The sequence below is a fragment of the Tenrec ecaudatus genome, chromosome 6, assembly GCF_050624435.1.
Source record: "Tenrec ecaudatus isolate mTenEca1 chromosome 6, mTenEca1.hap1, whole genome shotgun sequence".
Lineage (NCBI taxonomy): Eukaryota > Metazoa > Chordata > Mammalia > Afrosoricida > Tenrecidae > Tenrec > Tenrec ecaudatus.
Genome location: NC_134535.1, coordinates 48,179,580 through 48,207,200, shown reverse-complemented (window position 1 = coordinate 48,207,200; position 27,621 = coordinate 48,179,580). Strand labels below are relative to the sequence as shown.

Sequence of the window (27,621 nt, the reverse complement as noted above, 5' to 3'; positions counted from 1 at the left end):
AGCCTCTTTAGGTTACAGCCCTCCCATGTCAGGCTCATGCCCCTCTTTCTCACAGGAGGTTTGGAAATACGTCTTTACATTTAAAACTGCAAACATTGTCACACCAATGCAGCCTGTGTTTGGCATACCATTAAGGCGAACAATTGCATCTGAATTTCACTATATGATGAAAAGTGATAAAGGAGCTCAAATCATGTATGGCAAAGCCAAAGAGTACCGTATATCACCACTTTCTTATTCTCATTTTGTTTTCTTCTGTTTCCTCTTTTTATTTTTAAAATACCGTTACATAACTCTTTGCCTCCCTCTGCCCCTCCTCCCTCCTCTGCCCCTTTTTGGGGCTTCTGGGGATTGGTCAAGGAAACCAAAGAGGCAAATTACAGGGGGCTAAATAAATGCAACACGCCCTTTCCACCGTCAGCTTGTAGAATTGGTGGGAAGGCCCATCAGCAGGTGAATGCCAATGCTAACTGGGTTACCTTCCTGGTGGCCTGTCAATCACCCCAGAAGCACTTCCCAATTTGACCGGCCCAACCTTCTTTCACTCCTCCTACTATCTCAGCTGTCAGGAAATCCTGGAACAATCTTCCCCCTGGAACGGCCATCTGGGTACTTAAGCAGGGAGTGGGTTGATTTAAGAAAGGAACTATAACGATTGGTGGGCTGGACACATCGCCCGGGGTCGGTCCTTTCCGCTGGAGGGGAGGCAAGCTGCACCCAGTTCCTTATTTGGGACATTTCAAGTGCTTGGGCCTCTTCCGAGGAGTGCCCCAGGGGCAAGAAGGACGGATGTCCTGCAGCTCCAGGACGCTTTTCCCGGGCAAGTCCTGAAGTTGGAAGTGTGTGTGCACACTGCATGGGTGGCAGCGGGACGCGGTGACCCGCTCGCCCCGATTGATTCCAGCCTGCGGCTCCCTCGCAAACTCCAGATCGTATTTTCCCGACAACTCTAGTATAACTTTGGCTCCTTCTGGGATTCTAGGTCCACTTGGAATTTGCTCACACCTCCCCTTGTCCCTGAGGCCCCAAGAAGTCTCTGGAGCCCACTTGTCGCCGGTGAAACGGCTGCACTGTCTGCCAGAGCCACCGGTGCCAATGAAGCCGTCCTGGTTGCAGTGTCGGAAGGTCACCGGCGCCGGGGGGATCGGGGCGCCCCTGCCCGGGTCCACTGCGACGCGGGGAACCGGGCCGACCCGCCGGGCGTACGTGACGCCCAGCCCGCGGGGCCTCGGAGGCCTGGGCGGCCGGACCCTGTCGGGCGGCGGCGGCGAGTACAAGACGCACTTTGCCGCCTCGGTGGCCGACCCGGAGAGGTTCTGGGGCAAAGCCGCCGAGCAGATCAGCTGGTACAAGCCCTGGACCAAAACCCTGGAAAACCGACACCCGCCTTCCACCAGCTGGTGAGTGCCTCCTTCGCCAACCCGAACTTTCTGTCGGCCTCCAGTTGCCGTCCAGGGGCTCTGGCCCCTTCCATTTGTTTTAGGTCTCACTCAGCTTCCCCGCTTTCTTCTCTTGGAGGATTCGCTCCGTTTCCTACACACGTTTACCTGTGTGGCGAGGCTCTGCTGACCCTCGGGATGCTTGGGTGGCTGTCCCCCAGGGACAGCGCGGCCCAGTAGGGAAGAGGGCTGCAGTCCACACAAGAACTGGCGATGGCATGAGACATAAGCAGTGTTTGGGATGATGTGTCTTGTCAAGTTTCACAGCGCCTGATAGTCAAAACCCAGGAGCTCTGAACACTTTGAAATGTGACCGTGATGACAAGTAATTGGATTGGCTGACGTGGTGGGAAATGGGGGTGGTGAGTTAGGAATTGGATTGGGAAGTCTTTGCCATGCCAAGTAATTCAGACTGGAGCCAAAGTCTGTGTACATGAAGCTGCAGCATGGGTACCCAGGGACAAAACGATGCAGATATAGACTAGGTGTTAGACATCGTGGTTGGAATAAAGATTTTTATATCTGTCGCTGCAATCATGTAGCTGTTAACGCTGGCTCTTATAGTTAACCCTGTAGATGCATTTCAGTGTAGACGCCAGACTTGCCTGAACATGGCAGGCGAAGCACACACTGATCTTAAATGGATTGTATTCCTAATCCTTAAAAGCATAGTTACTTTCTTCTGCCAGAGGGGGTAGGTGGGTCTTGTTAAGGTGTGCTTGCTTCCAGTCAATTTTCTTCTACAGATCTTACAGGTTACAGTAGACCTGCTCATAAGGTTTCCTGCCTTAGAATCTTCACAAGAGCAGCTCCCTGGTCTTTTCCACTACCGAGTCAGTGGGATGTGGGATGCAACCACGCCTCATGTTTCACAACCAAGCGCCCTAACTATTACACCACAGCTCTCCTTTGCCAGACACCCAGGGGGCTGGCTGTTTCCTGTGAAAGTTGAGAAACATTGCTCAACAGTGACATGGGAGGTTTGATAGGAGATTTAGATTTGGCCAACTTCTCCCTGGCAAGAGCAAGGGGCCGGGAGTGGAGAAGGTCCTCCATCCAGCCCAAGGTTGTTCTTTGCCCAGACCATGCCCATTCCTCTCCTGATCGTTAACTAGTTTCATGTTATTCCCTTTAGAGCCTGCACTTCGAAACCACCAGCAGCTCCTGGGGAGAAAGAGAAGGCTTTCTAGTCTCAAAAAGATTTACAGTGTTGGAAATCCACCAAGGCAGTTCTACTCTGTCTTCTAGTGTCTTTATAAATCAGAAGGGGCTCGTGGCAGTGGGCTTTTGTTTACTGTGTACTTGGATTAGGAACTAGACACACTACAGTCCTCTGCCTTCTGGAAATCAAAATGATGAAGAGTGTGGGTTCTTTGGCTCTGTCACCCAAATCTCACAGGGACTGATTATGTGATCAAGGGCAAGGTAACCTCCCCGTGCTTCAATTTCCTCAAATGTACACGGAGTAGAGTGCGATCATGTTTTGTACAAGGTTCAGAAGAAGATTCATAGTAGTGTCCACATGGTCACATCACAAGTATTTGGGGAGCAGGACATCATTTAATCATTTTGCAAACAGGGAATCACTTTACTTCTAAAATTTCAGTATATTGTAAATCGCTTACATCTGATAACATTTTGTCTGTAATCTTTATCTTTGTATTCTTGGATTTATACCTTTTTATAGTGGTTTAAAAGATAAATGAGATTAAGAGATAAATCTTTAAAATTAATTATTTTAAAAAATAAATGATAAAATATTATTTTCATATATTACACCAACCACTGTCTCCCTTTGTCCACATTATTGTTGTTCGTCCCCCTGGGGAGAGGGTGGTATTGTGCATTATTGTAGTCAGTTCCCTGTTTTTTTCCCTTCTCCCCCCACTGTCCCCCTACCCTCATCGTATAACTACTCCCATTGCTGTTCCTGAGGGTTTTATCTGTCCTGAACTCCATGTGTCCAGAGCTCTTATCTGTACCAGTGTATGCTCTCCGGTCAAGTCAGATTTGTAAGGTAGAAGTGATAGCATGATAGTGGGGAGGGGAAGCCTTAAAGAACTAAAGGAATGTTGTGTTCTGTCCATGCCGTGCTGCATCCTGGTTGTCTCATTCTTTTCTTGTAACCCTTCGGAGAGGGAATGTCCAATTATCTACAGATGGGCTTTGGGTCTCCACTCTGACCCCCAATATTTGCATTGATATATTTGTTTTGGGTCTTCTGATGCCCAGTACCTGATCCTATTGACACGTCATGATCACACAGGCTGGTGTGCTTCTTCTGTGTGGTCTTGTTGCTTCTCTACTAGATGGCTATTTGTTTAACTTCAAGCCTTTAATACCCCAGATGCTCTATCTTTTGATAGCTGGATACCATCAGCTTCTTCACCATATTTGCTTATGCACCCATTTGTCTTCAGCAATCATGCTTGGAGGGTGAGCATCACAGAATGCTAGGTTGTATTGTCATATAAATATATGCACATATGACAATACCACTCTCTTTACAAATCAATGTATTTACACATGCACATGTCTATGCTTATACCTCTATCCATAGTTTTACTTCCTAGAGTTTTCCTGTTTCCTTTGACTTCCTGCTCCCCTATCACTCTCGCTCTTCTTCTGCTTCTTAGTAATTCCTCTCAGCTGGACTGCTGTTGCTCCAACATCCCCAGCATCTCTACTTCCTCGTTGTTGTTGATTTTAATTCCCTAGTTGTTCCTCTGTCTATGGTATTGTTTGCTCACTATCTTCCTTTGCCTCCTCCTCCCCCCAAGTCCCTCCGAACATTACGTCCCATTGTTTTGTCCTTGAACTTGCTTCCCAAAGCTATCTTAAATAGGTAGGCAAACCAACAATAATGGCGACAAAACAAAAGATTGAGTGAAAAGAGAAACTAATAGTAATAATAATAATAGCAAGCAAATAATAACCCAAAAAAAGCATACACGATTCCAGGTCTGTCTGGTGACCTTTATGACTGTCCCCCCACTGATCCTGGGGGATTCCAGGAACTGCCCCTCCAAGCCTGAAGTTTGTTTTTTGGGCTCCTCGGGGGCTTTGTGGCTTGGCTTGGCTCCTGTTGCCGATCTGTCATGTTCCCTTCTTGCTTTGCCCACTGTGGGGGATTCAGTCCTAACTCCCCTCTATGTGACCCCAGTATTGTCGAGGGACATCGCATCTCAAGCTATTGTCGGCCCTGCAGTCCTCGCTGTGCCTTGCAGTGACGTCAGCGCTTGGCCTGCCGATATGGGATCTGGATCATCTCTTTTTTTCCTTCTTGGTCTGCTTCCGTGTGGGCGTGGCATGCTGGCCCCTCCCCAACTTGTCGGTTTAGCTTTGTCTTCTGTAGCACATATTCTAGGAAGGGGCCAGTGTCACTCTGATTGGGGCCGGCCCTGTAGCCCACTCTGTTTATGAGTAAGAGAGAAATCTTTTGAGTCTGCAGTTGTTTCATCCGTGTGGTTTAAGTTTACTTACAACCTTATGTTGGAACATTGGTATTGGGAAGGGAAGTGGAGGAAGGAGACCATGCGTTTAAATTCACATTTCATTTCATAAGTGGGAATCTATGACTGTATTGGATACCTAATTGCAGATCCCAGGGTAAGTAAAACCTGCTGCTTGCTTTAAATACATGCACAGATTTAGTCTAAACACAGCGTTTTTAAACAAGTGGACAAAGCAGTATATGGTTGCAGCCAAATTCTCTCAGAAATATGTTAGTTTTATTTGTGTTAAGGTGCCAAAAAATAAAGAAAGAAAGGAAGGAAGGCAGAAAGAGTGCTTTTTTTTCCCCAAGGAAAAAATAATTTTTGAGGTAAGAACTAATATAAAAAATAAATTTTAATTGGACATCTTCCCAAGTCATTGAAGCTTTATAACAAGCTTATAGCAATAGTGAAACACATAAAACAATAAATTTTAGATGGAGCAAAGTTTTAAGGAAGGTCAGGACATCAGGACGATGTGAAAGACGAACCAAAACCTGTGCTACATCGAGTGTTCAGTGACTCTTGTTTTAATAAGTAGATTGCTGGATCTTTCTTCTCGGGCACCTGTGGGCGGACATGACTTTCCAGTCTCCTAGTCCCAGGCTGAGTGCATTAGCTGTTTTCCCCTTCCAGGGACTCCTCATACGGAATCGCGGTCATATATTGAATTACTAGCACAAGGGCTTTGTGTTCTTTCAGCATTGGCAACAGGGCGGAGTTTAACTCCAACTCTGCCACTTAACTGGGAGAGCCCTCAAGATCCGTATTTGCTACATGAAGACAATAAAATGTAGATTCCTTAGGACTAAATTAAACGAATAGACTTTAAAATGTACAGCCACAGTGCCCCACATTTTTTACTAGGAACTAGTATCTTGGAATATGGACGATAGACTCCCATACATCTGCATGATGCAGGAAGTTTCTGGGAAATGGTAGCATTTGAATTGAATTTTAAAGCAAAGACGCATTTAGAGAAGCAAAGATATTTGTGTGCAGAAAAGAACATGACAAAGCCATCGAGATACGGAAGTGTCGGTGCGTGTGGAGGATGGTATAGTAGAGCAGAAGGAGCCCTGGTGCTTCTGGGACCAGCAGGCTAGCACTTTGAGACCACCAGTGCTCCTTGAGGGAAAGACAGGGCTTCCTCCTCCCGTAACTAGTCACGGTCTGGAAAACCCACACATGATCACTTCTGAGTTACTGATACTTGTTTTCAGGGAAGGTGTTTTCTTCATGGTCTTGGACTTGTAGAAGTAAGCTAAAGCATTTGCATTTACTTCTTAGACTTCAGGTAATAATCAAGCCGCAGGTCTGCAGATAGGCTTGGATTGACCCAGTTGTTATTTAATTTAAAATTGTTGTTCCTCTAGGGCTTCAAAAAGAAGAACAAAATCAGTAATCTTTTAGCTGCATTTTCCCACAACATTCTGAAACCTCGTCATGTGTGTATTGGAAATGTAGCCCTAATATATGTACTGGAAGCAAGGTTGGTGAGTTGGATTGACAAGTGGCTCCAACAGCGGACTCCAACAGGAACGAGTGGCATTGAGGCTGGCATACAATTGAGCAGTGCCTCTCAGTGTGGTATGTAGAGTTACTATGACTCAGAGCCAACTCCACAAGAACTAACAACGTACCGTATATACTCGAGTATAAGCTGACCTGAATACCAGTCAAGGCACCTATGGTAATTTTACCACAAAAACTCCATTAAAAGTGTGCTGGAAAACTCGGCTTATGCACGAGTATATGTAGGACTTTAAATTTAAAATATAATCACTTTTGTAAATATTAAAAAATATTTTAAGAAGGTACATTGCCAGTATGAAAAATGCCCTATTAGAAATCCAGTCTCTCAAAATAACCCCATCAGCAAGAAAGACCAATTTTAAAAGATGGGCCTTAGTTTATATTCTGAAGGTCAGTAGCTCAGTGTTGCGCCGTATCTAATTTTCTCAGCCTGTCATGCTGCCGAACCTTCAGGAGAGAACACAGTGCACTATAGGAATGCTGCAATTACGTAAGCAAGGATGGATTGCCTGGCAAACGGTACAATCAGTGAACAATGGAAATTCAGTCAGCTGTGACTGATCAACTACCAGGTGTAGAGGAAAATCTAAGCTCTTAGCATCTCCTGGAAGGCAGCGTACTTTTCCTTTTGTTCTTGCCTACATTCTTAGATGATAGGGGAGATTATTTACTTCTTTTATAAAACAATTTTTAAAAAGCAACAAGCAACACCTCCATAAGGGATCATAGCCTTTCATTATGGTGTGACAATGGTAAGAGAGTTGTGTGGGAAATGAATGAATCGTTGCCGTAATATGTGTGAATGTAATGGCATCTCTAAATTACGGTTTGGGAAGTACATCTGAATATGATGCTTAAGTGCTTAGACTAAAACTCTCTGGCTAGAGGACATACATATAAAATACATATAATAATGAGTTTTATTTTACTTTTGCTGGAGTTGTGGTTTAATGCAGAGAGGGATGGGATATACAAAGAAAAGGTCTTATATTCTTGTGATATTCAAAAAAATGAAGTTTAAGAACTCTGGGTTGAAAGAGCCCAATTGAAAAGATGAGAATAACTAAAATTAGAACTCTTATTTTAGTCTTGAATTATTGCTTTATTATAAGATATTTCTTTTTTTCCGGATTTTATTGGGAGCTCTTTATTATAACAATCCATAGTTCAATTAGATCAAGCATGATTGTACAATTGCTGCCACTATTATTTTGAAAATATTTTTTTCTTCTTGCGTTCTTTTATATCATCTCCCCTTTATCCCGCCCTCCCCACGCTCTCCCTGAGGAACACTTATCATTATATTAAAAAGTATTATTGTTATTCCTTTTTATGGCCATATCTTAACACCACCCAATGTATCCCTTTGCCTAGCATTCTGTTATTCGTTTTCCTTGAGTGGGGTTATAGTCATCGTTGCTATCAGTTCCCCGTTCTCCCCCCCTCCCACCTCTCTGTACTCTCAGGGAATCATTACCCCCCTTATTATTTCTGAGGGGTTTATCTATCTTGGATTTCATGCATCCAATGATCTTAGTTAGACATATGAACACACTCAGGTTAATGAGGGGAGACTAAGACTGTCATACTCGGGAGGAGATATTGAAGAACTAGAGGAGAGCTAGGTGCTTCAACAGTGCTGTATCTCACCACCGATACACTTATCCCTTCAGTGCGCCCCTTCTCGAGGGACGGTCCTGCCTAGGCTTCTTCACGTCAGTTGGTTGCTTGTGTTTGAACTTCTGATATCTATTCCCATCGACACCTCATGATCACCCAGGCTTCTTCCATGTGGACTGTGTTGGTTCCCTGCTAGATGGTCACCTTTCTCACTTCAAAGTTTTAAAAAATCCAGATGCTATATCTTTTAATAGCCGGGCACCATCAGCTTTCCTCACTACATTTGCTTATGCACCCACTTTGTCTTCAGCAAACATGTCAGGAAGGTCTCATACATTGCCACATTATAAGAACCGACTGATCTTGTACTTGACGTAAGGTTAAAGTAGAGCTCCAAAGTCCATCTGCTTCCTTGTGTGTGTGTGTGTATATACAGGAGGGGGTACCCCCCAAACCGGATTTTATTTTTCAAAGCTATGTAGTTAAAATTTTTTTTTAACAAAACAGTCTTATCACCTTCAAAGTATTTTCCACTGTACTTAATACATTTGTCAAATCTGCAATTCCGTCTTGGAAACATTTTTCAAACTTGTCTGTTTGGATGGCTGACAACACCTCCCTCATTTTTTATTCACCTCTTCTACATTGTTAAATCGCTGTCCTTTCATGTTCCTCTTCATTCTCAGAGATGAAGAGACATCGCATGCAGTGAGGTCAGGTGAGTAAGGTGTGAGGGACAAGAGAGCCTGCAAATGACCTCTTTATAAAGTATTGAAAACTAAGGTTGTTGGTTTGAGGACTAAGGTACTCTTGTGTCAAGCCATGGTATTTTCAATGGCCTCATATGCATATGAAATTTTGACACTGAACAATTAAGACTGAAGAAAAACTGATGCATTCGTTCTATGGCGCTAGTGAAGAATATTGAAAGTAACATGGACTGCCAAAGAGCAAACAGATTTGTCTTGGAAGAAGTACCGCCAGAATGTTCCTTAGCAGGAATGGCTAGATTTCATCCCATGTACTTTGAACATGTTATCAGAAAAGACCAGTTTCTGGAGAAGGGCACCATGCTAACAAAGTAGGGGCAGCCACAAAGAGGAAGGTTCCCAAGGAGATGGACTGACACAGTGACTGTCACTGTGGGTTCAAGCATTAGAACAACTGTGAGGCTGGTGTAGGATGGGGCAGGGTTTCATTCTGTTGCACATACGGGTGCTGTGATACTGAAAGGACTGGAAGGCATCTGACAAACACAATAAGAGGGACAAGACGTGCCACTTCAGGGTGAAGCATTTGGTTGTAAGAAATTCCCATTTTAGTCCTTTCTCCACCTACCATGGCTACTGGGGAAGTGCATCTAGGATACCAGCAGTCTGGGATGCTGAGCAAAAATGTGTAGATGCAATGTTTGAAGAATTTACATGGGCACACATAGAGCTTTCATGAGTGAGAAGCATTTGTGTTGGCTAGTATCTTAGTTAGCCAAAATATAAGTGGATAGTTATAAGCAAATATATAACTGGATAGCTTTAGCAAGCAGAAAGATAACCGCTCACAATTTAAGAGGGTAGAAGCCCAAATGCAGAGCACCAGCTTCAGGGGAAGGCATTCTCTTGGTGTCTGCTCTGCGGAAGATCCTTTTCATCAATCTTGCCCGGGGTTTAAGTCTCCCAGCTCAGGGATCTTAGGTCTAAAGGACACACTTTCAGCCTAGCTTTTCTTTGTTGGTGGCAGTAGGTCCTTATGATCTTGCCTTTTATCTCTTATGAAATAATAGGTCATGCAGGTCACAGGCCTGAGCAGCCTCTCTTACAATGGACCAGGACTGTTAAAGATGTTGCATCGCATCCCAACCCCCTCAGATTAGATTCGGGTTTATCAGATCAGGCATATCGTGAGAAGTCATCATATTATTAGATAACTGCCATGATCACATCATTACATAATTGTCAAACCATTGAGAAGCATGGCCCAGCCAAATTGACACAATTTTGAGGCCACAATCAACTCATGATCAAAGGATATTGGTTTTCCTTTTTTTTTTTTAATCACTGGTTCATAACATAGCCTTTCTTTGTTGATTTTGGGAAAATAATAATAACTTTGTAGGATTACTGGAATGATTAAGCATGGTGATGTGCAAAAACTTGTGAGGCATGTAATAAAAGGAACCACCATTTACGTATCCAGAGGCACATAGAATACTAAGTGCTTCACACTTTTGCTTATTCATTTCACCCTTATAACAACCCTGGGGGGTAGGGTCAGTTGTATTCACATTTCATTGGTGTGGAAACTGAGGCACAAAGAGCTTAAGAACTTGAGTAAACTAGTTTATCTGGGATTTGAAGCAATTGAAATCTAGTGTCTGTGGGCCCTAATCCTACATTTCATTGTTCTATAACAATAGGTTCAATTCATTTCAGTTTTCCTTTTCATTTTGGAGCTATTTGGTAAATATCCATATTAGCTAAAAAAATAACAAAAAGAACAACAAAAAACATGCTCTTTTGAAAAATAAAAAACCAACTGTTTATATTTTATATATGAATCCCACTGGTAGGGCGGACTTTATAGTTGTAGCTAACTACTTTAGAAGTATTTACTGGACAGTAGTAAGCAATATTAATCTTCTCTCTTAAAAATTCTTTGTTGGCTTTCTGGCTTAAGGAAAATCTATAACGACCACATTATTCATTGCATGCAGTGTACTTTAAGGTTGTGTTTATGAGAACATGGTAAGAAATAGCCTAATTAATTCAACTAATTTTGAATATTTGCAAATTTTTCTTTCCTCTTGCCTATCAGTGTACACAAATGCTAGGATTTGTTTTATGTTTCTCCTTACAGTTTGTTGGTTTCTTTCTTTTGTTTTTTTTTAAAATACAGCTTTCCTTCCTGTTATTCCTTCATTCATCTCTATCTTGATCCTGGTTTCCTTGTGTGCATGCAAGATGGAGATACAAAGGTGGACAGAGCTTCATGAATGGCACATGTTACGTGCAGAGATGTTTTCTAGGCAGTATATGTGTCCTGCTTTCCTAGTTGTGTTTGGAATATCTCGATTTTAAAGTTTAGTCCAAGAATATTAAGTTGTAATATTGCCTGCTATTCCCTACATATTAACTAACTTAGTGGAACAAATTATCTAAAAATATTAGATGCTTCCTTGGACAGTTTCTTGACTTGGGATACTTGGAAAGCCGTTAGTAGATTGAAGAGGACTCTCACGTTCTCTGGGTATTGTCTGAGCCAGTCTTCAAAATGGATGTGTTATCTTCAGTAAAGACAACCACAACATTATCAGAAGAAGTTTCCAGAAGCAGCAATTCATAATCTTAGCATATTTACTTTGGGCCAGGCGGTCTACTAATCACTCTATGTGCATTATCTCTTTGAATCCTTTCACAAACTTAATGGGAGAGGTATATTTATCCTAAATTTTTATTCCTGTGTGAATTAAGGTGAAGAGATATTTAGTGACTTGCCAGAGGTCATTTGGTGGCGAACTTAATTTCAACCCACTTGTATTACGCTCTAGAGCCCTTTTTTCAGGGATGTTTCCATTTGACTGCCTTTTATTTTAGAGGACCTATAGGTGGCTATAAGTTGGAATCGACTCAGTGGCAGTGAGTTTAGTTTTTTTTTACTTTAGAGAACGAATTTACACATGTCTTTTTGCTTTTACCTTCATATCGTCTCTCTAGGAATTTTACTTTATTATTTGGTGGTTTACTCCTTAAAAGCTCATCTCAAATATTTTTCTTTCTTTCTTTACTGTGACAAAGAATGTTCAATACTCATCTCCATTTTGTCACTCCACTATATAAATTCACATTCCACTGATAATTTTCTCTTAACTGCAATTTAACAAATAACTTCTAGACCACAGTAGAACTGGGATCAGGTCTCTGCCACCTTTATTAACTTGAGTGAAATACATACAGCCTTGTTTATTTCAGTTGAATTGGTTTTAAAACTTTATCATATGTGGAATAACCTTCTTAATGTCTTTTCAAAATATATATTCCTATATAAATTTCAGGTGGATGCAACCTGAATCACATATCTCATCAGTACCCAAAATGACCTATGAATCGTCTATCAAGGCATCAAAGGGGTTGCAGTTCTTTTGTCTGAATTAATCCCAAACAAAGAATGAAACAATGGACTCCCTTTACTTTCCTTTGAACTTACCAGGACTCTGGTGCCACACAGATTATCGGTTGGGCTTCTTACCAGAAGATGACTCTTTCTCCTTCTCTAAAGATATGTAGCCTTGGCAACCCAAGGGGGGCACTTCTACTCTGTCCTCTTGGTGGCTTTGAGGCGGAATCAACTCGATGCCAATTGGGTTTGGCTTTAGTTTGGGGTTCTGGTGGTGCAGTGAATACGTGTTCATTTGGTAACCCCAAGGCCAGTGGTTCAAGGGGATGGGAGGAGGAGGTGGCAATACGCCCCTGTGAAAATTACCGATAGCCATTTGGAGCACATCCAACGCGACCCATCTGTCAAAGTAGAACTGCTGCCAAAGAAGGCTCTACGGCCGCTGTCTCTGCGAGGCTGTCTGCCCCTTCAGGGTCAGAATCAACCCACTGGCAGTGGGTTTTGGGGTTTTTACATCTTATGGCGGAACCTTGGTGGCGGCCTAGTGGGTTGCATAATATTGGGCTGCTACCCACGAAGGTAGTGGTTCAAACCTAACAGCTACTCAGGCCAAGAGAAGGCTTTCTGCTTCTATAAAGGTTTACAGTCTTGGGAACTCTCAGGGACAGTTCACGCCCCTCCAGTAGGGTTGTGATTAGTCAGAATTCACTGGAGGGAAATAATGAGTTTAATATTCAGGAAAGCGGTGAAGCTCTGGTACTAATTCTAACAATGGCAGAAATGTCTGCAGGTTGAACCCGCCAACCTCTCGGGAGGAAGGAAAATGTGGCAGTAGCCTTTCCTTAAGGTTTTAGGGTCACTCGGAGTTTGAAATGCCGCACAGGCAATGGGTAAGGTAGGCACTCTGTGTGGAAGGGGTCTGCTTCACCACGTCTTTCTCCCACTGACCTTGCACTTAACAGTTAGAACATTCACTACTGCTCCACAAAGGTGTCTTCCTGGGAGTTTACAGCCGCATCAACATTACGAGCTCTACCTTGTCCTACAGGGTTGCTTTGAGTCCGAATTGACTAAGGCACACAATTCCTTAGTTGATTTGTCTTTAAATGGAGGGTCTTGTATAATCAGCCTGGGTTTGGTCATCAAGCCAGAAACACGCACACTTCAGCAAGGAAACGCCTTATCTATGTGGTATAGACCAAAGATCCATATGAGTGTGCCGCAGTGGTTCTCTGGCTTATCTCAGGTTCCAAGGAAACGCCTTATCTATGTGGTATAGACCAAAGATCCATACGAGTGTGCAGCAGTGTTTCTCTGGCATATATCAGTTTCCAAGGATTTCAGGTTAACAAGGTGGATTGACCTAGAGAGACATCATGCACAGCAGAGTAAAACACTACCTGGTCCTGTGAAATCCTCACAATTGTTCTGATGTGTGCACACATTTGGGCAGCCAAGGTGGCGATTTCTATCAACTTGGCAGCCTAGAAAGAAAAGAAAAACCAAGTTGGAGGGATACTATATTACCGGATTTATATTTTAAAAATTCATATGATAACACAAGTAAAATCTCAGGTTAAAAGTGGTAATAGATTATTTAAGGATTATTACTTCCCTTTTAGACACATTATGATAACTATTACTTGGTGTAAAATTCCAATATGCTCTGTTACAAACTTTACTTTTGGAATAAATCTAATACTAATTTTATTATTTTAAAATGTTGAGTGCTGGCTGATCAAGGGCTTCTAATTCATCTACTCTAAATATCTCACTGGGAGCCCTGGTAGGATAGTGGTTATGAGTTGGGTACTAACCACAAGGTCAGTCCTTTGAAACCAGCCACTCCGCAAGAGAAAGACAGGGCTTTCTACAACCGTCAAGAATCAGTCTTAACCAAGCCTCCAGTGAACTCCCTCTATCCGCAATTGCGGGATGGAAGGACAGTGGTTACTAAAGACAGTGGATTGGAAAGATGAGTATGGAAAATCAAAGGTATATATCCGATTTGAACAGTTACAGCCTTGTCCGTTCATCCCCCTCTGATGCATGCTGGACCTGATTGGGTTTCAACATTTTCTGTATTTTTGTTTTGCTTGTTCATATTAGAGTTCATATCAACTCAGAGGTGCTGTGTCCTTGGAGGTCACCCTCTTGAAGTTGTATTATATGCTTCCCTGTGTTTTTGGTATATGAAGGCCAGGACTGAGGAGCCCTTAGGGACAGCAAATACAATAAGGGGTTCAGGGATTGGGGTACAGTAGTGGTGGGAGCTTAAAAGGGACACAATATCAAGGAGTCCACGAAGAAAAAGAATGTTTGGAAACTGACTTTGGTAGCAATTGTACAATTCTGCTTGATGTGATTGAATCACGGAATGAACTGATGTATGTATTATCTCACAATTAACAATAAATTCAAAATAATACTAGTTTAAAAAGTATTACAGCCTTGGAAACACGTAGGGGCAGCTCTACTCTGTGTCACAGGGTTGGCATGCGTCAAAATTGACTCAATGGCCGTGAGGTCTCTGTGTGTGTTTGTGTTAGTGGTCGGTGTGTGTGTGTGTGGGGGGGGAGGGATGTCTCACTATTTCAACAACCATTTGAAATGTGATTTATAAGTATTTGCTAAATTGGTCTAATTTGATTACATTTTCTCTTATTTTGGTTTGCTTTAGAAATAATTTTAAAATTGATAACAAATGCAGAAAAATAACCCTATTAGCATGCCTACATGTGCTGCCAAAGTGAACACAAAATGAGGAGCTGATATCAGGGGCTCAAGTGGGAAGAGAATGCTTTGAAAATGATGATGGCAGCATATGTGCAAATGTACTTGACACAGAGGATGAATGTATGGATTGTGATGGGAGATGTAAGAGCCCTCAATAAAAATATTTAATAAATCAATAAATAAAAAATAAAGAAAATATTCCGTTTTCTTATGGTTACCCAGCTATCTCAAAGACTGTATTTGTTGGAAACACTACTGCTCTTGTCTGCGCAGCACTTCCATCCTGAGACACGAATTTCCTACGTGGTTGTGAGGTGCTGGGGAGTCTGCTCTGACTCATAGTAACGCTGTTTGGATGAACACAGCCAAAATATACCGCTACTGGGATCCCCGCTCATACGTGCAACGGGGTTTCCCCCAAACAGAACGTTTCAGCCTCTCGCTGTTGCCAGTGGACAGCTGCAGACAAGCTTTCCCATTAATACATAGTCTTGAGTGCCTTAAGAACGACATACGATCCACAGCGCAACGACTTCCAAGGGGATCCGCTGCTCCAGGTACATTCCAGGCAGTAAGGTTGGTCTCAGATGGAGACTGAGTCTTGGGAATCCAAGGAAGACATTGTGGTACCCATTTTCTTACAACACACAGGATCATGATGCAGATTTATTTTGAAGAAGTTTAAAGAAAACAGAATTGCATTGGTGAGAAAAAGTCTAGGAAAATTTCACTGAGGGATCTCTTTCTCATCAGAACAACATACCTGGTCATTCTTAGCGGGTAGGAAAGGCTGACGTACAATCGTTTAGTAGGGAAACTTTCCCCATCTACCCAACAGCTCTGCTCATGCCTCTTCAGACTTGTTTTGCACCCCAAATTAAAAAAAAAAGCAAATTGAATCTCTCTAGGATGCCAAAATTGCTGTTTTGATGTAAAGTAAATCTCAGTGTGTAGAACTCTTTTGGAAGGAATGGAGAGATGGAAGTACTACATTCAGAAGTGTGTAGGCCTATATGGAGGACGTTGAAAGAAAGAATAGCTTCTCATTCTGATATTTTGTTTCATTAAGGTTTCTATGATTTTTAAGCAATATTTTCTATTTCCTCTTGAATATATTTGTGCGTTTTGTGAATGCTGGTTAAAATGAGACAGGCTATGAAAAATGCGATCACACTCGTAATGACAACAGTAATGCTCCTTGGCACAGTTCTTCAAATTTCTCAAGAATATATGTTCTTGAAAAATAACTTAGAGAAAGCTAATTAATTTGTTTATTTTAAATTACCATATAAGTGGCAGCGGCAGATCTGACATGAGAACGCAGATCTCTGTGACTGTAGAAGGTATCCGTTTCTCATTGTGTCATATTTCCTCTTAAGTTAATCTTATTTCATCCTGATAATACCAGAAATATGCATCTCAAATTAAACCAGAGGCAAAAATTATGATTGACACCTGAATAAGCTCCTTAACCTGTTACTTTTATAAAAGAATCATTGTTGGTGTGCTTGCTGTGAAATGTGCTTACTTTTGCACTCATTTGTCTGCTCTTTCATTTCTTCCTTTTATTCTTTACCTCTTCACCCACCAAACAGTAATTGAGCACTCCTATAAGCCACCTGGTTTTCAGGTGGTCAATGAGTATCTAGCTAGAGTATGCCTTTGAAGAACAATGCCATCCACTTAAAAAATGTGCCTATAATAAAATGGCCTTTATTTTCCTGTTTAATAAAGGAACAATCAGAAGTGATATGAGCTATCTACTTATTAGTTGCTGCAAATGTGAGTAATAAAATCCATTTTATTTTAGAATTTCAATTGCTTTGACTGTTGAGGTGTGAACAAGCAGAGCGCAGAGGCTCCCTTTTGTTCAATAGTGACCGGTTTATAAGTAATGAAACCTCTCCTAGATAAAAGGATCAACTAATTTCAATTTTATCCCTTTGTGCAACCTCTTGTTTTTTTCTGCTGGAGGTACTAACAATCAGGAAGGTAGGAAAAAGCGACAAAGGAGAAAATGAGACAAATCATGGGCTTGACTCGGACCAGCTCGATAAGGAACTCTTGGTGACTGAATGGCTGCGTTCAAGTTTCATGCTGTTGAAGTGTTGAAAGAAAGAGTTTCATTGCTGAATATGGTGGTGTAGGTTGTGGCAGAATTGGCAAAACTAAAACGAAAATGTAGTTTGTGGCACTGTGTTCAGTTTATTTTGTAGCAGAGGCATGGAGGACAAAAGACATGACACCGTTTTTTAATCTACTTTAATATTTCAAGTCATGTCTAATGATGTTTACTTGATCTGTGTAGACTTATCTTTGTTGACATGATAATTCACTGGGTATACGTGTGTGTGTATGCATGTGTGTGAAGCGAGAGTTGAAGATGGAAGTTGTAGAAAGAGGTATCTGCTCTATTTCAAAGAGCGGGGTTGTTCTGTATCATTTTGGCTTTAATATCAGAAGGTCTACGCTGCAGATGTCAGTATAGACCAGTCCCTGGAGGAGGGCATCATGCTTGGTAAAGTTCCAGGGCAACGAAAAGGAGGAAGATCTTCGATAGGAATGATTGACATGGTGGCTGCATTGATAGGCTCAAACACAACAACAGTTGTGAGGGTGGCGCGGGACTGGGCAGAGGCACCTAACAACAACTGCAAAAACACCGCAGGGATCGATTTATATTACTTTTCATGGACACACTGATTCAGAACTAATCTTGATTGAAGTACAGGTTAATGCAATTCTTCTATTATAAAATTGTTAATGTTCTTCGGTGCTTTCCTGGCATCCTGAGTCACAACAAAGCGAAACAGTGACCATCCTCAAAATCATTTCTGCGTTTGAAGCCCGGGTCACTGCCACATATCCAAACATTTCATTGAAGGTCTTCCTGCGGTTTTGGCCCTCTACCACGTTTGATGTCCTTGTCTAGGGAGTGGTCCCTTCTGATAACATGCACACAGCGTATGAGAGGAAGGGTCACCATCTTCTTTTCTAAGGTCCAATCCGGTTATATTTCTTCCAAGATAGAGTGTTCATTCTTCTGCAATTCGGCGCACATTCAGCACACTTCCAACATCAGAATTCAAACAGATAATTCTCTAATCGTTCTTTTTCATAGTCTGGCATCGTCATGTACATGAAGTGATTGAAAATGCCATGACTTGGGTCAGGTACCCTTAGCCCTCACGCTGACTTTGCTGTTAAAGGCCTTACAGAGATATTGTGAAGCAGATGCCCCCAGTACAACGTCTCCTTTCATTTCGTGACTGCTGTTCCCCTTGTGGTGATAGTGGATCCAAGCAAAATAAAATCCGTGACAATTTCTATCTTTTCTTTTTAATCTGTCCTGATTCTTCCTTTTGGTCCCATTGTGAGGATTTTGTTGTCTTTATGTGTGGTATAATTCATACTGAAGTCTGTATTCTTTGATTTCCATCGTCAGTCCTTCAAATCCTCCTCACTGTCAGCAGGCAAGTTGTCTCATCTTCAGTATCACAGGTTGTAAATGCATCTTCCTGCTATCTTTTTCATATAGTTTTTCGTATTTGCTCAGCCTGCAGGTTGAACAAATATACAAGTCTACTGCATCTTGCTTGTGATTTTAAACCATGCTTTATCCTCTTGTTCCGTTCCAATGACTGCCTCTAGGACTGCACAGATTATGAATGAGCACAATGAAGTGTTCTGAAATTTCTATTCTCCACAATGTTACCTATAATTTGTTACGGTCAACACAGTCGGATACCTTTACATAGCACATCAATCATAGATAAATGATCAAATTAGTGCAATTTCGAATGTTAATTGGAAAAGAGTTCATTGGAAAAGAAGTTCAGCAGACTGACGTCAAGTCCACACGATCACCAGGCTTCATACAAAATCAACTGGGGCTGAGCTCGGTTTTCTTAAATAAAGGGTGACTGCTGGCTGTTGTCTCAGGGAGTCTTCCAGCCCCGACGCTACCAGCAATCCTAGTCTCTTCTGTGCTTTTGAGTTTTATACCAATCTTCCTCCCGTTTTATATAGTATCATCTTCTAATGCCATCCCTTTGGGGACATTTGGTAGTGGTAGCCAGGCACGGTCTAGTTCTTCTGATCTCATAGAGACTGATGTGCATGTGGTTCATATTCCATTGGAGTTATTTTTACCAGCTGTCTTTTATTGTCATCATTCTTGTTTCTGGAGAGAGAGAGAGACCAGTAGTCCCACCTTGGATGGCTGCTTTTCTCAAAAACTCACTTCCACCAAGCTGATTCTAACTTATACCTTATCGAACAAGGTAGAATTGACCTTGTGTGTTTCCTAGACTATAACTCTTTATGGGAGTAGAAAGCACAACTTTTCTCCTGCAAAGCAGCTGTTGGTTTCAAACTTCTCACCTTGAATTTGCAGTCTAGCCATAACCACTATACAAACAGGCCTCCTCTAGATAGGTGTTTCCTAGTTAAAACCCCATTCACTGTTCTGTGATGTCCGTCTGTGGGAATCTCAGCTATAAAGGAAAGTTTCATCAGAACATTTCTGTGTGCCATTCTCCCTGAGTTGTAGTCTTGGAGAGAAAGGCGGAGAACCAGAGGTGAAGATATAGTGAGACAACTAGAAAAGCTTGTAGTGCTAAAGCCTTCAGCTTTAGAGAGCACTAATCTTCATCTTTACCTTGTTCCCTTTCTTCCCATGAGTCCTTAACCAGAGAAAGATAACATCACATCAACAAACTGGTTTTCCCTCCTCTGCATGGTGTCACCACTACTGTTTCTTCTTTCTCTCTCTTCTTTTTGTGTTTTTCATTGCGCTGTATTTGGCTTACGTGCATCTTCTGTTTTCGCTACTGAGCACTAGCAGACCTTTTAGAGCACGCCTCCATGTCCATTCCACTCTTGATTCTCTGGTTAGTTCTGAGGCGTCCAGTAGTAGGCACTTGGGCCTCTCGGAATCCAGAACTATGGGTCTGGATTTCTAGGAATCTATCCACTCTGGTTTGAAGTCTCTTTCCTGACGAGCTTATTGCAAATAGTTCTGAATTGGCTGATTGAGGAGCCATCGCTATTCCAAAGGCCTAACTTAAGAAATGTGATTTCTTTAAAAATGTTCCTTTAAATTTACATCTATTTAACATTATACTAGATTCCAATAAACGTCTGATTTGAAATGCAAATGTTTTGATTCTAGTTTTATTTGTGACTGTTGATATCTATTAAGCTAACTATAATTTCTTCTTTTCCATGCTAAATCAAATTCTATCATCTTTACATTTAGTTTTCTCTTTCTCTACATTTCTCCCTTGAATAAATAAACCAAACAAGGCAAAGTCATGTCCTCATCTCCTGTTCTGAATTCAACTGTCAGGCATGACTCCCAAGTTGAGGATCTTTAAGATAATTCATTCATGCCTTTTCACTTTATTGGCAGTGGATTCAGTTCAGATAACAGGTATTGATTTCTTGAAAGCCTTTCCTTCTATTCTGTTTCCTGCCGGTTGCCTTTCTCACCATTGGCAGTTCACTCAGTATTAAGCCAAGCTGATCTGGCAGAGGTGCAGATGGCTGGACTGTCCTTTCATGTCTAGATGGGGCAATCGGTGACTAAGGCTGGTGGTTGAGATCCGGGTAGAGATTACCAACTCACGTATTGGCTGGATTTAAGTGTGACCATATCTTTGCATTAGACTCCTCTGTTAACATAATTGTTTTTCCTGTAGAGAATGTGTTTTCTAAGTCTGGTTACAAGACAGTATCCCATGAGGCTAAATTAACATAAGGTTACGATGCAGCCCCGCCCAAGGAGCTGTGATCCATGAGGTCAGCAGTTGGAAACCACTAGTTGTTCCATTGGAGAAAGATGAGGCTTTCTACTCCTAAAAAACAGTTACACAGTCTCCAAAATCCACTGGGGCAGTTCCGCTCTGAGTCAGAATCTACTCTATGGCAGTGCATTTGGCTTTTTGGATGTAAGCAACTACCCAATTTGGAGGGTTTCCTGGAACAGTCAATTGATACCAGCCATGATCAAGTTTCTGTAATTTAGATGGGATGTCACTGTGTGAACAGGGCAACATGATGCCCTCTTAAAAATCCTTAAAGCCTTCTCTGTTTGTGTGGAATCGTAGTCTTTTGAACAAGTCGTTGTTTTTGCTGGATGTTGACCAATCACCTCATGAGACTTTTCCTGATTTGTGTTAATGTGTCAGAAGAGTACTTACTACTTTTGTTCACATTCAATCCCTCTTGCAGGCATGTATTTAAACATAATTATTGGGCCTCTGCTGTGTGCTAGGAATGAGTTAACACATGAGGGTTGCTCACAAACACAGTGAATCTATGGGAAGGTACAGGCATAATTGAGCTTGCAATTATGTGCGCTTGACTTTCACTAAATTCAGCCTATTGTCTCTAGCGTCAGAAAGCACTAGTTAGTTTGATACCTCAGAGGTTGGTTTCGCTGAGCCTCCTGGTTCATCTTTAAAATAGGTCCCAGTTTGTCTGCTTCACAGGGGAACTTTTGAGGATTCAATAACTTAAGTTGCTTAATTTCCAAGCCCAGAACATTCTTGATCATTAGATTCCTATACCTCTCTAGTTCAAACATATTCATATTTCTTTCTTTTTCCAAGTCTCTCTTAAAGCTACTATAAAACTGACATCCATCAACTATTTAAAATATTAGTAATCAAAGAAATAAAAATTAAAACCATTTGTCTACCTCTCAAATTGGAGAGGATTTAGAGTAATATTTCAAGCTTAGGGGAGTGTGATGAAATTGAAAGTTGGGTAATGCTGATGGGAAACAAAGTTGATTCAGTATTTCCAAAAAGTAACTTGATTATTGATTTTAATGTGTGTGTACTTCGGATTATTTTTATCCTTTGATTTTAAGAATTTAGTTTATGAATGTAATAAAATCAATGTGGGCATAATTTATCTAAAAGGAATATTGTGGCAGTTATGTAATATCCTGTCAACTTGAGTGAAGGGTGGAGTCTAGCCTGTCAATCAGGTCATAGCCAATCGTGCCTCTGTGTAAGCATGGCTTTCTCCTGAGGATTCTGGGAACTCCTGTCTTCCTCTCTGGAGGCGGGGCATGAACTTTCTCTGCTGCACATTCCTGTTGACAAGCCAGATGGAGCTATCGTGATGGAGCCAGACCCCTAGAGCTCGAGGAGCCACATGGAGACCCATGCCAGCACTGAGATGCTTCCACAGCCACTGGATCCACTGGAATTTCCACTCACTGGCCTGTGATCTTCCTGCAGTCAGCATTATTCCTTGTGTTGACTTAGTCTGAAGAAGAATTCATAGAATGGTATTGGGCATATGGGCTAATATCAGACTTATGGGCTTGATCTGGACTGGGCTGGGATGTTTCCTTAATATACAATTACTCTTTGCTATAAAGCTCTTATACATATATGATTGCCCCTGGATTGATTTCTCTAGTCAACCCAGACTAACACAAATATCATAGGAGTATCATGTGATGAAAGATAATTCAAAACAATGCAGGACTATATTGTTTAACAGCTATTGAATAGAACATTATGTCATCATTGACCATGTGCTTTTAGAGTTTGTCAGGTTCCTAGAAAAAGATCAGCACTAAAATCTTATATGTCAGAGGATATATCTTATTATGTCTTAATATAAACAAAATACTCCCAAGTATATTTTCTTTGTTTTATACAATTAGTTGCTTTTTAATCTAATGAATTTAATTTAATTATTACTTAAAATATAACTTTGGATTTTGAAGGGAAATGGTGAGGTAACGTATAGAAAGCTATTGACCTTTTCTGAAATGATTTAATCTTAAATGAAATAAGAATCATATTATAGTAAAATAAAATATTTGATGTGGGAGGGTGTCCCCCGATAACGTGTTCAAAATGTGTGGGACTAAGTTCTGTCATTCTCGTAGGTTGCTTTGTCAAGTCCTCAATAGTAAACCAATCTCTGCATTTAGTCAGTTTCTGCTCGTATAGTCCTCACCGATGGCGACCTCGGGGGTGAAACCAAGTTGTCCTCTAAAGAAACTTAGATTGTTTGCAGGCTTGTCCCTGTTTGGATTGTCTCCTACCTGCCCCAGTCCTGATGCTTCGTTCTTCTTCATGTAGTCCAGCTTCTCAGTTCAACCTGTATTTGCTCACATACAGGTTGACTGAGTACGATTTTTAATTTTAAACCCTCCCTGGCTGTACTTGAACGGCTGCCTCTTGATCTATGTCACGCTCTGCATGAGAACAGCGAGGTGTTCTGGAATTCCTGTTATTTTCTATCTTTTCCATAGTTTGCTATAATCCACCCAGTTGGATGCCTTTACACAGTCAATAAAACACAAGCAAACATCTTTTGAATAGTCTCTGTTTTCCGCGAGGCCCCATCTCATGTTAGCAATGACATTCCTTGTTCCATCTCTTCGGAATCTGGCTTGAATTTCTTACAGCTCCCTGTCAATGTATGGCTGTTTTAAAATTATCCTCAGCACAAATTCACTTGCATGCAGTATTAAAGATGTTGTTTGATAATTTACCCATTCTGTTGGGTCACCATCCTTTGGAATTGATACAGCTATGGATCGCTTTTTGTCAGTTGACTAAGTAGTTATCTTGCAAATTCCTTGGTGTAGTCTGGCATAGTTGAGTGAGTGCTACCAGTTTTAATCAGCTTGTTGAAATATTTAAATTGGTAGTCTACAAATTCCCAACCCTGTTTTTTTTTACTAATGCATTTAATAAGAGCAGAACTGACACAAACACATGATGAGAACAGAGGCCATATAAGAACCTGTTTACAAGAAAAAACAAACAAATAGCCAGAAGAAAAGCTTACAGAAGTTGACTGATTCTGCTTTGGATTTTAAAGCCTCCAGATCCACACTAACGTCAATTTCTGATTTTTAAATCCATCCACTTGTTCATTGAAAGTGAAGTTGGAATTAAGCACTGGCTAATCAAAATAAAAGGTTGCAGACTTCAATCTGGATCATAACCCAGTGAAAAGGCCACAGCAATCCTCATAAATTTACCAATGGATGAGATGATGATAACGGAGGAGAAACATTGAAGTTGTTAAGGATTCCATTATTCTTGGATCCACAATCAATGCTCATGGAAAGAGCAGCCAAGAAATCAGAAGACATGTTGCATTGAACTAGTTAATGCACAAGGTCTCTAAAATATAAAAGACAAGGATATAAAATTGAGGACTAAGGTGCACCTCACCCAGGACATTATTCAATTTCAATTGCCTCAAATACATGTGAAAGTTGGAAAATGAATAAGGAGAGACAGGTAATTGGAAGGGGATATTGTGCGTGGCCAATTAGATCAGCAAGTAAGAGGAATACCCTCTATGGATCGACAGAGTGACTGCTCTAGGAGATTCAAGCGCACCGGCAGTTGTGAGGATGGTTTAGGACTCAGAAGTGTTTCGTTTTGTTGTACATAGGGTTGCTATGAGTTGTAACCAATTCAAAGGCACTTAACTACAATAGTAACACAGTTAGTTCCAACTCAAAGGCACCTCAAAGAAACAAGTAACAGCACTTGTGGTAGTTTTGGGCATTGCAAATGCAAAATTCATGAGAAGACACCGATATGTGAAAGATAAGAAGGTAAATCTTGGGGCTGAAGAATTACATGGCAGTTTTTCCTGGAATTTCTTCTTGCCTCATACATCCTCTACTGTATTCTGAAAAGGTAAGGCATCCCCACTCACCAATGTGTGCCAACACAACCCAAACAAACCTTTCTCTATCAAGCCAAAACCAAAAGTCCAAACTCAATGTCATTGAGGTGATTCTGACTCATAGGGACCCTATAGGACAGGGTAGAACTTCTATGCTTTTCAAAGACTGTAACTCTTTATGGGAGTAGAAAACTTCATCTGTATTCCAAATAACTGGTGGTTTCGAGCTGCTGATGACAATCAGAAAGGGAGAGAGCTCTATTTTTACAATAACCACCTTACTTCAGCCAAACACCACGGAAAAAAATGTACAGCCTCACCCTATCAGCAGATATGGTTATGGAGAAATAGAAAAGCTCAACTTTTACTCTTACCAGGGTTTCAGTAGCCAACCCAATGCCCAGTCACACGGTGTCACAGAGAAGGATCTGTGAGGAGCTAGAACTGCTACCTCTTCTTGAGGAGATTCTGTACAAATGTCAGTGGAGCTCGTGTGAGGAACATTAACGAGGGTCTTGCACTTCTCTTAGTGGTGGATTAAACTTCAAACCTAACCCAAAAGGAAGGAGGTGCCCCTCACCCCGACGGCTGCCCATGGAGACTTAGTAGGTGTGTTAGTCTGGGTAGACTAGAGAAACAAATCCATGGGTACTCATATGTGTATAAGAAAGAGATTTGTATATAAAAGCAATTTAATATTGAGAAAACATCCCAGCCCAGTCTAGATCAAGTTTGATATTGGCCCATATGACCCATACCAATCTATAAGGTCCTCTTCAGAATCACAAAACACATGCAATGAAGCCAAGTGCAGGATGATCATAAGTCAGTGAATACAAAATCTTTGGATCCAGTGGCATTGTAAGCATCTCAGCGCTGGTAGGGGGTCTCTCTGTGGCTTCTCCGGCTTCCGAGATCTGGTTGCGTCCATGTGGCTTGTCTTCTGCAATGTCTCCCAGGGAGTAGCACACACAGAGAGAGGTGTCTTCTGCCTCCAAGGAGGAAGAACCAGATTTCCCAGAATTCTCAGGAGAAGGCCATGTCCACACAGAAGTCTCGTTGGCTATCTCCAGATTGATAGCCTAGACTCCACCCCTACACTCTTCATCCTTAAATTGACACCAGATTAGGTGACTACCACAGTAGGAAACTGGAAGTTACACTGTACCTAGCAGCAATTAGACGCCCCACCCCCTTAATTGAAATAATGTAAGAGGACACCTGTTAATTTTCTTCAACAATATCTTCAAATAGGTTCAGAATATCATAATTGAATACCCCAAGTGCCCAGGATATCAGTGATCATACAAACAGCAAGGAAAGTAGTAATTTGAATGAGAGAACAATCAACAGATGTCAATGCAGGCATGGGACAGGGTTGGAATTTTTTTGATAAGGATTATAAGAAGGTCATCATAAAAATACTTCAATGAGCAAATATGAACATGTTTGAAAGAAATAAAAAATAAACATTATAAAGTCCCAGTCAATAAGTACAAACCTTTAGCACAGTGGTTCTCAATCTTCCTAATGTCATGACCCTTTAATACAGTTCTTCACGTTGTGGTGACACCCCCCCAACATAAAATTATTTTAATTGCTATTTCATTCATCACTGTAATTTTGCTACTGTTATAAATTGGGCGACCTCTGTGAAAGGATTTTGGGAAGTTTACTATTTCATTCACTCATTAAACATTTACTGGTGGTAGACTGGGTTACACGTTGGGCTCCTATTGCAAGGGCAACTTTTCCAAACCGCCAACCACCCGTGGGAGAAAGAGGAGGCTTTCTACTTCTGTAAAGACCGGCAGTCCTGGAAAACCACGGGGCAGCTCTCCTCTGTGCTATGGGGTCTGTATTGACTCAATGGCAGTGAGCTTAGCTGAATATATGACAAATACTCTAGTAGATTCTGAACTAAAAAGAGAATAAGACAATCCCTGTTCTCTGATAGATTAAAGTACCAATGAAGGAAATGTCTGTGTAAGGGGATTGATTGTTACACCATGTGGTAAGCCCCATATTAGAAATGTACACACAACACTTTGAAATTGCTAAGAGAGAGGATGGCAAGGTGAAAGGAAATTCAGTCATAGAAATATCAGCAAACTGAATTTAAGGAACTAAAATTTTTTAATTCCAGATTACAAACTAAAATTTCATAATTCCAGATAAGTAGAGTGTGAGAGGGTGGATGACGGAAAATTAAGTTGATTAGATGAATGTGGCTCTCATATGTAAAAGTTATCCTGAAATTTATGGAATTAACATTAAATTATTTTAAGTACCATTTGATATGATGATGTTTAATTGCATCGGGGAAAGAATGGCTTGAGAAAATTAAGTCAATCTGGGGACAGAGAGATTAATTAGGAAGCAGTCATTGTAAGTACTCAAAGAGCAAGCCATAACTGTGGCATAGATTCTAACAAACACCAATCCTATAGAAAAAAGTACAATAACTTCTTTTGATTAATGAGATTAAAGGTTTACATGAGCATATAGCTTCATCTTTCTCCTTTGTGTGGATGGTGGGCTCAAACCCCTTACCATTTGGTGGGCAGCCAAGTGGGTAACCCATTACACCATGAGGGCTCAATGAAAGGAATGATCTATCAGATAGAATCAACACAAAAGTAACATTATGTACAATTGATTGGACTGAGGGATTAAATTGGACTTTTGGGTTTCTAGTTCAGGTCGCTGGGTGTTTGATAAGACCAGGTGGTGCAGTGGAATAAACGTTGGTCTGGAAAATTCAAGGTCAGTGATGCAAACTTACCCACCACTCCTTGGGAGAAAGATAAGGTTGTCTGCTCTCGCAAAGGTTTACCCTCTCACAAACTCTAGGCAGCAGCTCTATTTTGTCCAATAGGACCACTATGATTTAAACTTGATTGAATGCCATGTGATGGTGTGGAGCATGGTGGTCTCTGGAAATGTGGAAAACCCATGGAAGACCACATTCTGAGTTGTGGGAGAGGTGTGAGTTGGAGGCA

The 27,621-nt window shown here is 41.3% G+C and overlaps 1 protein-coding gene across 2 annotated transcripts in view; it reads left to right on the top strand.

The window, feature by feature from the left end:
- The first annotated feature begins 802 nt into the window (after positions 1-802).
- Positions 803-27,621, top strand: part of ACSS3 (acyl-CoA synthetase short chain family member 3) — a 179,087-nt gene continuing 152,268 nt past the window's right edge. The window contains exon 1 of one of the 2 annotated variants that reach the window (XM_075551224.1): positions 803-1,400. In XM_075551224.1, coding sequence (XP_075407339.1) covers positions 1,096-1,400 — 305 coding nt within the window. In that variant the 5' untranslated portion in view covers positions 803-1,095. The remainder of the gene's footprint in view (positions 1,401-27,621) is intronic. The other variant, XM_075551223.1, reaches the window with a different exon arrangement.